The 11,849-nt window shown below is 39.3% G+C and overlaps 1 protein-coding gene across 1 annotated transcript; it reads left to right on the top strand.

Annotated features, from left to right (window-relative positions):
• Nucleotides 1-3,334: 3,334 nt before the first annotated feature.
• LOC140241988 (DDB1- and CUL4-associated factor 10-like) lies at nt 3,335-11,367 on the top strand. The gene is made up of 5 exons (XM_072321731.1): nt 3,335-3,693; nt 4,845-4,958; nt 8,235-8,432; nt 9,547-9,928; nt 10,815-11,367. Exons 1-5 carry the CDS (start codon nt 3,335-3,337, stop codon nt 11,229-11,231), a joined length of 1,470 nt encoding a protein of 489 aa, XP_072177832.1. The 3' UTR covers nt 11,232-11,367.
• The last annotated feature ends 482 nt before the right edge of the window (nt 11,368-11,849 follow it).

Genomic DNA, 11,849 nt, shown 5'->3' with positions numbered 1-11,849 from the left:
TTCCCCTTTTTCGTTATGGTGTCTGTAAACTTGTAACTTGCTTATTTCATTTCGTCTTATCAAGTTCTTCTTTTGTGTATAATTTGTGTGTGTTCATTGACACGGTATTCTTGTATGAATGACATTCACACTGTCATATTGTATCAGGGCATCCCAACACAAGTTACTTGTTGAGTGTAACTTCTAGTGGCATGTCTTCAGCAGATCTCTGTATAGCGTCATATTGTGGTCCATAGATAGAGCTTTGTAACTGATCTGATCTGAATGGACTATTATTTATGTAGGCCTATATTTTAATTAACTTTGACTTTGCATAAATAGAATATCAATTCACAATTTTTGAGTGTATTATTATACGTGTGTGCGGTGTACCGGACAAAAGCATTGCTTTTTAGCATTCCTCACCATTCTCATCATTTTCGTATAATTCATATATTTTGCAAAGTTATAGGGCCCAAAATTCGTTTATTGTTCATTGTAATGTAATGCATAATTTCAACTCTACACAATACGTTTCTGATGGAAATGAAAAAATGAATGAATGAATGAATAAGTGAATGAATGAAATAGTGAAAGAGTGAGTGAATGAATGAATGAAAGAGTGAATGAATGAATGAATGAATGAATGAGTGAATGAATGAATAAATGAATGAATGAATGAATGAATGAATGAAAGATGGTGAATGAATGAATGAGTGAATGAATGAATGAGTGAATTAGTGAATAAATGAATGAATGAATGAATGAATGAATGAAAGAGTGAATGAATGAATAAATGAGTGGATAAATAAATGAAAGAATGAATGAAAGAGTGAATGAATGAATAAGTGAATGAATGAATTAGTGAATGAATGAGTGAATGAATGAATGAATGAAGGATGGTGAATGAATGAATAAGTGAATGAATGAATGAATGAAAGATGGTGAATGAATGAATGAGTGAATGAATGAATGAATAAATGAATGAATAAATGAATGAATGAAAGAAATAGTCGTTCATCTATATACTGATTTCATAAGGAGCCAAGTAGCAATTACATCATTTCCACATTGGCAAAACTTTGCTTATATATCTATACGGAAAAGTCAATCGCCTATGAAGGTCTGAAGCAAGTTCGGCTGATGACAACGATTTACTTTGAGCATGCGCTGGTTTACTGAACCAAATTCCTGAAAACTCGACCTTAGGAAACCCAACCCTATAGACAAAATGCCCTCGGTCCTGTAGAGCTCGACCAGGCCGAGTTTTTCACTATTGGGTTCGTGATCGGAGAGCTGACCCTCTTTCGTTTGTTTTATCAGCACTTCTGGCGATTTTGCATGAATACTTACTTACGTACTTGTCGTTCATTGCAGAGAGAAATGAATTCATAAATTATTAGGCCTGTATATACCGGTATTTGCCTTTTCATGAGAATTGGAATGGCAACGCTGAAATTCAGATATATTTTTGCAGCGGCTCATTGTACATTAAAAAAGAAATCTGAGTTGATGGAATATTCAGTCCTCCCATTTTGTATACAAAGTATTTCTATTGCAATAGACTTTGACGTCACTGACAGTAAACTTATATACTACTGGAAAAGACTTTTGACCTAGTACGGTCGTCTCTGCTCTATGTGCTTTTATTATTAATAGAGTATAATATCCGTCTCTGGTCTCCATCTGCAGTGCTCTCTCCCTCTCCATCTCTCCCTCTCTCTCTTAGTGCATGTGTGTGCGTGTGTTTTATCTCCCTCTTGATTCTCCCTTTCTAAAGTCTCCTATATATTAGGCTCATCTATCTATCTATCTATCTATCTATCTATCTTTCTATCTTTCTCTATCTATAACTATCTCTCTCTCTCTCTATCTATCTATCTATTGACTGCGGTTACCACCTCTACATGTCTGCATGAAACACGTAATTCCAACAAATCTATCAAAAATACACATGCAGGAGGCCTTTGGATCACATTTCTTGAGTTGCTGTATGTTTGATTGTGAGTCGGGGATAGAGGCCACTGACATCTTTTTAATGAGGGGACTGCATTCTACAAGCTCTGCTTTTTAGCAGTCCCCTCCATTTCCATTAGCAGCAATAATTTTGTTTCTGCCTTTACCACAGTGACGTAACAGTTATTTGTATCTCTGTTGATAATTTACCTGTATCTCTTTTGCAATGTTATTCTGTTCAGTGGTACTGATTTCCTGACATCTTTATATACGAGTGTTTCATTGTATTTCTGATTATTTGTTTGTTGGAAATGGAATAAATCAACTTGATGACTTGACTTGATCATCACACCTCAGTGCGTGGTTTGACCCGAGGAGCAAGCGATTTATGCGGCGAGTAGATGGCAGTGGTTAGTGGGCAGGCCCGAGCTATAAACGTGCATGCATGTTTCAAAACATGAAACGATTCTTTTTTTTTTCTATCATCTCCACAGAAACATTTAAACATTCCTATAATGTCTTTTATTCAAGTAGGTGGGATTTTGTATAAAGATACATGGTAAATTATGTACAGTACAGAGCCTTGAGGGGAAGACCAGCAAAACTTTTTTTTTTTTCCTGGTGGTCCTCAAGGAAGACCAGAAGACTCTGGTGACAAACCAGAGTTTGTCACCAGCATGCACAAAGACTTATCTGCCCTAACCGTATGACAGCAGACAGATCCCCGCACCTAAAAATAATTGTGAAGTGTTTAGTTTTTCCTGAGAAATTAATTCTATGCAAAATAATGATATCATACGCAGATGAAGGCTCAAATATATGTCAATGACGCGCCTCAAACACAACAACAACAACAAATCTGATGTACCAACCCATCATCATGTTTATGTGTTCTTTTGAAAGCTTTTTTTTTTAATTTGTGACTATTCAATATATCTATAATATTATCGTTGGTTTTATTTTCTTTGCCTAGATCTATCTGAGGGTCAGTCACCCTCCGTTAAAACAGCAAGATATTTGGTTTTTACTTGCACTTTTATTTTGCCCTCTTCTTTTAATTTGTGTGTGTTCACACTGTATTCTGCGCTACACGTGTTCTCGTGACCGCGCACCTCACTGCACTCAGTACGACTATACTCTACTGAGAGGGATGTACTTTAATGGAAGAAGAAGAAGAAGAGGTTTGAGCTGTATAGGGTCAGGGCCGTCATTTTTGGGCCGAGCTGTCTTAAGGTCGAACTTTAACTGTGCAGCTGGCGATCGAGTAGTACAGTAGCGCTGGCTGGATCATGGAAGCGTTGCGTTTATGTGTACGTGTAAAATACTACGATCACCGCGGGTAAGCAACCACCAGCTAAAATCGATTTCGATTTTTTGATAAGATTCTAAATCGTCATAAATGGCGAAGAATATAGGAGGACACAAATTCTATGTAGGATGCCGCGAAGGAGAGAGCAATGAGCAAATTTCTACGATGATATGGGTTCATCGTCGACAGCTTGCCCTTCGTGGCCTTTCTTCCTGTGTTCTACGAAAGTCATCGGACTCCCGACAGGACACCACCGGGAGAGTTACCCGGCCTTCTCCAAGCACGACTCGTGCTGAATGTCAATATCGGCTTGGCCTCAAAATGTGCGGCGTGCGGATTCAAGATAAAATCCAAAGTAGTTTATATCATCATCTCCTTCCTGTTAAAGTATCACCCGAGTCTGCAGTGGGATGTGGAGCTGTATTCAACCTAGAATTTTCACCAAATGGGTATGTGATGGCAACTAAGTAAGAATCATGGTGAATCCAGAATTTAGAAATAAATACTAAAGTTACTCTGCTGCATGCTGTGAGTCTGAGAGTGAATGACAAGGTAAAAACCATGGAGTGGTAGCCAGCGAACTGTGTAAAAAGGATTGACAGTAGAGTTTCAGTGCTAATCAAAGTGTGACATTGTCTAATTTTGTCAATTATTATTATTTCTTAATGGTGAAGAGAGTAGATCTATGTCTTGAGTTATTCCTTGTCTGAAAACCCCATGTTTTGGCCTTACGAATCGTTTGTACGTGTGCTTGAGATAGATGCTACTCATTTCGTGTACAGGTGGGACTAAGCAGGGGTAAGGCATATTATTGTGCTCTGTGTTTTGCCACAACCACACCAAAGTGTGGTTTATGCTCCAGTTGACCATTCTAGGTTTTACTAGGACCAATATTTTTAAGATAATTTACCTTCTTTAATTTTGCTTGCAAAACATTCGGTAAAAGGGTAGGTTTTGAATCATGAAATAATTGATTAGTTCATTTGAATAATGTTCTCAGATCTCAGGAGTCGACTCAGAGTCAGTCTCAGACCAGCGTCTAATCTGTTCCTCATTAGCCAGTATAGAGTCTAAGTTGACAAAAAAGCCAAGTGATATTTCTTGAGCTTGCATTTGATAGCACATACTGCATTGCATCTTATCATTAATGATTTACACAATCAAGATTTTGTGATGATAAGTGAAATGGAATCTATTTCCTTTGTTTGTATGTGTATGTGCATGTGTGTGTTTTATAATCTATGCATTTTTATTCATAAGCATGCTTATATTGTCAAAGCTTGAAAAAGGAAAAAAATACCACAAGAGCAGCCCGCGTGGTACATGTGTATAACATTAACAAAGAAAAAAAAATATTGCAGGAGCAACCTGTGTGGTATAACATTTAAAAAATTGTGACAGTACTTGAAAGTTACAAACGACTTAAGAACAACTGGAACACATACTGATGTGCTATACTTATCAGAATTTCAATAATTCAGCACAAGAACTGATCAGCCGTTCGTAACTGTAGAACAGCTTTATAAAACACCCCCCTGGTTGTTTAATTACAGCTGTACATGTATGCAGAAGGATAATCTTGTGACTTTTCTCTCATCAGGGATACACTTGTGACAGCATATGAGGGAGAGGCCATGCAGCTTTTTGACCCGATATCAGCCAAACTCATCACAAAGATCCCCAAGGCGCATACAGACTGTGTCAATTGCATTAGGTAAGGTCTGTGTTAACTATACACAGACCAGTTGTTGTAGAAAGGCGACAGGGCTGTACCAAGATGGTGCGTAACAACTAAGCGAACACAAAGCGAACATGCCGATCGCGTTGAGTTTTGATACTTGACATTATTTTTGTCACCTCAGAGTCATTAAAGACAATCTTCATTGATTAGACTTCCTGTCTATACTACCGATATTGATGTACACAATTTACATCTTACCGAAAACGAAGATCATATGCGCCGTGTGCCATGGTACAATGGAGGTCACGCGAACGGAGCTGCACTTTAGTGCAGCTCCGATCGCGTGAACTCTTGATTATTGAAAATGGCCGTCAGACAATGTACCGTTCGCACACGCTGCATATAATCATCGTTTTTGGTAAGTTGTAAATTGTTGGTATTTTTATAGATTTTAAAAAGGCTTTTAATACGATAAATCATGATATTCTTTTATTTAGACTGGCTCATTATGGTATTCGTGGAATTCCACTTCAATGGTTTGCTGATTATCTGTCCAACAGATTTCAGCTGCTATCTTATAAAGGATTGGTCTCGACACCAAAGACTCTAACTTGTGGTGTCGCGCAAGGGTCAGTTTTGGGGCCTACACTCTTTTTGATATTTGTATAAATGATTTGCCACACTCTTCCTCTTTCTTAAATTCAGATTGTTTGCTGATGACTCAAATATTTTTCATACTTATGCTGCTCGCCAAAAAGAAATTGATGTGAATGAAGTAAATGAAAACCTGCATAGAGTTCAACTATGGTGTAATGCCAATAACATTACAATCAATTTAAAGAAAACAAGTTATATGGTAAGAAGATGGAAACGCCAGTTTTTTGTGATGAGGGGTGCAATAAAGCTATCTGACACAGACATTGATGAGGTGAGTGTTGCCACCTTCATCGGAACTCAGATTGATTGTCATCTTACTTGGAAACCTCACATTCAATTGGTAAATAAATGTATTCGAAGGAAAGTAGGTGTATTGTATAAATTGAGACAGTATGTTCCGCAGCGCATTCTTGTGCTTTTGTATATCTTTTATACAGCCACATATATCATATGGTATTGAGGTATGGGGCAGTACTTATAAATCTCACTTAAATTGTATACACATTTCTCAAAAAAATGGCTCTGAAAGCTATATCATTTTCGTCGTTATTAACACATTCAGAACCATTGTTCCAACGATTCAAACTTCTAGATGTTGTTAGGTTACATAAGTTCTCAGTTCTTACATTTATGTACGATCTCTGCAATGGAACTATTCCGCACCCTCTGTATGATTATTGCCAAATTGTGCATCATACTTACAGGACAAGAACAAATGAAAAAAGAATGTTGTACTTACCAAACTTTAGAACCACACAGGGACAATTTTCGATTTCTTACTTAGGACCAAAACTTTGGAACACATTGCCACGAGAAATGCGTGAACAAAGCAAAAGATCTACATTTCGTAAATGCCTTGCAGATTTCCTACTCTAATAGATATTATACTGTATCAAGTATTATTAGTTTTCTATGTTAGAAAATGAATGATGTATAAATATTCACAGTCATTTCAACTAACCATGTAATAATTTTTCTTTGTATTTAGCTTTTAGTATGAAGATCAAGGTGACTAATCTCAACTAGCACTTGTGCTAACTTTTGGTTTCCTTGTTAACAACAGCAACTTTGTAAATTATGCTACATGTATCATATTCAACTCTCAAATATCATCATTTAATCTTGTTATTGTAAAGGAGTAACAGATAAGTATTTTTTTCACATATGTATGTAGATACAATTGTGTTATGATTCTTATATGTACATGTTCAAAATGTTGTTGCTGATAAACTTCAAACTTCAATAACATAGACATGAAGTCTAATTAATGAAGATTGTCTTTAATGAGTTTGAGGTGACAAAAATGATGTCAAGTATCATAACTCAACGTAATCTGCATATTCGCTTTCTGTTCGCTTTGTTGTTGTGCACCACCCTGGTACAGCCCTGTCGCGTTTTATAGCGACTGGGCTGTGTATAGTTAGGTCTGTGTATGTAAGCTAATGGGCAGTTGACCTAAAGACACACCCTATCTATTTTTTTTTTTTCTTTCATCAATTTTGAGTTCGATCTGAGAGAAATGATGTCAGCTCTAGACTTAGAATGAATGAAAATCACTCCTCAGTTCTCTGGTCATCGTACAAGCATGGACCATCAACACATGAAAACCCACAAAAGCTTCAGGTTCCATTTGCCAGAACTTGCTTGTTTCAATCCACCTCTACCCAGATGCTATTTGGCTGTGAAACTCCTTACAATTTTTCATTGTCAGCTGCACCTCCTTGGAATTCAGATGAAGGTGCAACTTTTAAAGCTGCGATGAGCTCCTGTTTTGTTGCACAAAGAAGATTGAAGAGAATTTTTAACTGCACACTGTAGACTGCACACCCAGCACTTGACAAGCATAAGGCACGATAATATGCCAACAGCGGACTGTACCAGACAGGAAAAAGAAGAAGAAGAAGCATGGTTATGGCATGACGAAGGGGATTTGTTGCCACTGCTCATTAATCATGCCCATACATTGACATTAGATGACTAGACCCTGACTGAGCTGTAATGTGCTATGTACGTGTACAGTGAGTTCACGTCATTAAAACTTTTGCCACATGTTGTAGGCATAAAATACAGGCTTTATTATGACTTCCAGACCTCTTCTCAATTCCCTGCAAAAGCTCCTCTGATCTCTGCATGGGTCTGTGATCACTATAGAAATGATGATTTATGAAGACACAACTGTAAATGTGGCAGACAGTTGGGCAAATTGCACACCTGCATGTGAGAATGCTGAATCAGAGTATCGTTCACCTGATGAATGACTATTGTATAAACCGAATATTTCACGAGGTTTTTATTTTGGCAAATTTCGCGAGTCGTGTGCTATTCACAAATTGAGAAGCACATGGAAATGTTAACTCTGATCCCTTTAATTCTCCATTCAGTATTGTACTCTATAATCACGAATTTAACCTCTCGCAAAATTGTCAGGAAGTCCTGATTCTTGAAAAATTATACTCACTCTTGAAATATATGGCGTATACAGTACATGGTACAACTCACAGGCGATGCAAAAGGGTTTTGATTACCTGGAACTACAAAAATGTGTGTGCAACCCATTCACCCTGCATCACTAGTCATCATTGCAGATTCTTCAATTCCCTTTCCTATTTGTTCTTTAGATTATAAATCTTCATGTAAATTTTTACCCTGCAGGTTTCTTGACAGTCGCACATTTGCCTCCGGCTCCGATGACAAGACCATTGCATTGTGGGATATACGTAACTTGAAGCGCAAGATTTGCACGTTGAGAGGCCACTCCAACTGGGTGAAGAGTATAGAATACTGCTCCCAGTCGGGGCTTCTTGTTACGTCAGCGTTTGATGGAAATGTCCTGGCGTGGGACATAAATAGGTATGAAAATGTATCAATTGTTTCGAAGAAATTCACAGGTATTGTACCAATCACTAACACTAACAGTATCCAACGACTGTATTGAATGTATTGACTTGCATACAATAAAAGATCACCAGTACCTGTAACACTTTTACCTATTCTGTAGGACTCTTCAATAATGGATGGGAATATTTGCCAATACTTTTTTGAGCCTGTAAATGTATTTTCAACCTGTCTTCAGTGACCACCTGCACAAAGCAGCCATAAAAGTTTCCTCTAAAAAAGTGGAGTTCAATCTCTGCTTGTGACAGCCATCTGCCTGGTGCAGCCAATGGCCATTTATTTAGTCTCTTGTGGTCACTACCAGTATTTCACTTACAGTAGCCACCATTTTCAGGTTTGTCACATTTTATTTGATGACATACTGGAGTCCTTTGATCACTTCACAAGAAATTTATTCTAGAAATGCAAACTGGAATGTTTATTGTTAAAATATCAATCATGGCTGCCACATAGTTTATAGTGACCACCTGTCTGTGGGGGCCAATTACGTGTTCTCAGGAGTGAATTACTGGCAGTGAAGAAACTCCTAAATATGCTTGCTTAATATCAATGACTTTTTCCTTTTCTACAAGATGGAATGTTCAATGTTTGGGGGTTTTCACAAGTAAAATCACAAAACTACCAATAAATCTTTCAAGATGTTGCATTGTATTGATGCAGTAGCAAAATCACTTTCAGTGTGAGCACTCAAGCATTTATGTTGCTCTAGTTGTACATTTGTAGCTGACCAACTAGAAAATTTCCAAATTTGAGCATCAGAAGAACATTGTGTTATTGTGGGTGACACGACATTTGCTCCTGCAACAATTTGCTCCTGTCTTATTTTCTCCCAAGACTTCGGGTTAGGATTAGGGCTGTGATAGGGTTGTAGGTTTAGTTTGATGTGAGGATTAGGATTAAGGTTAGGGTTTGTTTGTGGGTAGAAATTATGTTTGGCTTAGCATGCAGATATTCCATGGGAGCAATTGTCGCAGGACCGAATGTCATGGAACCATTGTGTGGACATTAACTTCTTAAAAACAGAGCAGAACTAACGCTACTATTTCCTGCATATTGGTGTGCTCCGCAGGTACCAAGAGGAAATGCAATACACTCAAGTTTTCCACATGGATAGTCTCATGCGAACACGCCTGACCCCAGACTCGTCCAAACTTGTCCTGTCATCATCGGAGGGCTTCTACCTTGTGGTTCACGACCTCTGCCTGACTTCTCTGTCAGAGGACTTTGAGAACTTTGACCCCTCCGTGTATGCTGACCTTCTCGATGACAAGAGGGGGAAGGAACTCCGGGACCACCACAGTAATCACATGTTCCACAGGTCCAGGAACCGGGCCGAGATCGTGATGGACTTCCCTGAAGACGGCTACGGCGAGTGTATATCGTCACTGCTGATCCACCCACAGGGCTGGTGCATGGTGTCGAGGTATACAACGGCCTTAGAAGATCAAGAGGTAAATGTATGATGTTACCTCAGCTTGTGAAAGAGTCCCTCTTAACCCGTTGAGAACGAGCTGATTTTGCCACAACACCCATTTCCCATAGACACCTGCCGGAGTATACACGGGACTCGTATCCCAGGGGTTTTCACTGCTGTTGACCACAAACTTATTTCAGCCTGCAATAACTGCAGTTTACAGTGAAACAGCTAGGCAACAGTCAGTTAACTGTGTATCAGCCCACATTTTGATCACTGTAAACTGTCTTTGTATCAATCGCTGTAACTTGCTTTGACTGCAGAATTCTGTGTAATATTGGGTCCAGATGAGTAGTCCATGCTGTGTGCTTATCCCTCCATATGCTTATTCATCAGAAACTGAAAGTTTGATATATCATAATTACCTCCTGTCAGAATTTTGGAAGTCTGACAAATGCACAGTGCTTTAGTTTTTATAAAGACTTGCTATGTAGAATCTTCTGCATGTTTTCAAGACAGTTTTCATGTTATTGGGGTTTCATGTAGTGGATCAGTTTTCATTTTCAATAAGATGGGGCAAATTATTGTATCATTGCAATGCTTAGAATTCAGAGAATTTAGAAAGACCTAAATAAAAAAAAATATAAAAAAAGAAGAAGAAAGAAGATGATATGTGATTTTATCAGATTTTGCACTGGTCGGCCACATGTTTTTGGCACTTTGTATTCAGTATCATGATTTAATGCACTTCTTTGTTCCTTGGGTGTTGTACTGTTTGGTTGCAAATGTATGACTATGATTACTCCCAAAGATACCTCAATTTATACCTACATCTATTCCATGAAACAAAACTTGCTGCATGTGTATGGATAACAAACTGCCATTACTCTCTATTCCCCCTCTTTTGACGTTTGTGGATCCAGTGGACTTGTGTCCACGATTTACAAGAGACCTCAGTGCGCAGCGAGGAGGACAGACCAGAGGAGCTGGGTAGGATACGACATCCAGCTTTCACACCCAAAGAGAGACTCCTGTACTACACTGCAGAGCCCAACGATGGGAAGGGCTACATCAAGGAACTGAGCATCAGTCCTGACGGACGCGTCATATGCTCGTCCTACGGGCACAGCGTGAGACTGTTGGCCTTCGATGGCCACTGCAGCGAACTGTGCGACCTGCAGGCCTCGCAGACGCGCCCTGTGGCGCGGGCGCTGACGCAAGTGAAACTCCTCTCGTGCCACAGAGCGACAGTGCTGACATCGCGCTTCTCGCCCACGCAGTGCCTGCTGGCCAGTGGGTGCTTGGAGGGCAAGGTGGTATTCCACCATCCGGAGTTATAGCAGTAACCATCTCAAGACAGTACTCTGAAGCCATCTACCATGAGAGGAATGAGGGGCACAGTGGTGGGTCTCTTCTGACCTTTCCTCCATCGCCTCTTGCTCTCCTGACACACACACGTTGTTGTGGCGGGTATTCTTACCCGTTCAACCCATCTGCTGCTTTCGCGGAGACGAAGGACTCGATGCCAGGAGGACACGGCGCCAACCATTGCTGCAACGTTGCTACCCACTTCTTGGCAACGCCCGCCCACCCTTGCAATTCTGGGTGACATGTTGACAGATGCGATCATCCAGTTTGTGTCCACTGCATGCATCATTTTTCTTGTAGGGGTGCTGTTCGAAAAACATGATGCGATTGTGACACATCTATCGCTCATGCCTCTAATAGACTCTTTTATCCAGGGTTGCCACAATGATAAACACAGTTGGCATGTCCTGTGCCAGTAAGCCTAAGTGTAGTTTGTGTGATTTACATGCGTGGGTCATTTGTCCTAACCTCAACTAGTCCCTATGCACTTTTATTTCAATACTGTTTATTCATTTTTTAACATATTCATTGTGCAACTGCCATTATATCTTCACCACAAAATGGTTAACAGCTTACACAATATTCCGGTG

Source organism: Diadema setosum, chromosome 18 (genome assembly GCF_964275005.1).
Source record: "Diadema setosum chromosome 18, eeDiaSeto1, whole genome shotgun sequence".
Lineage (NCBI taxonomy): Eukaryota > Metazoa > Echinodermata > Echinoidea > Diadematoida > Diadematidae > Diadema > Diadema setosum.
This window is presented reverse-complemented; position numbering and strand designations above follow the sequence as displayed.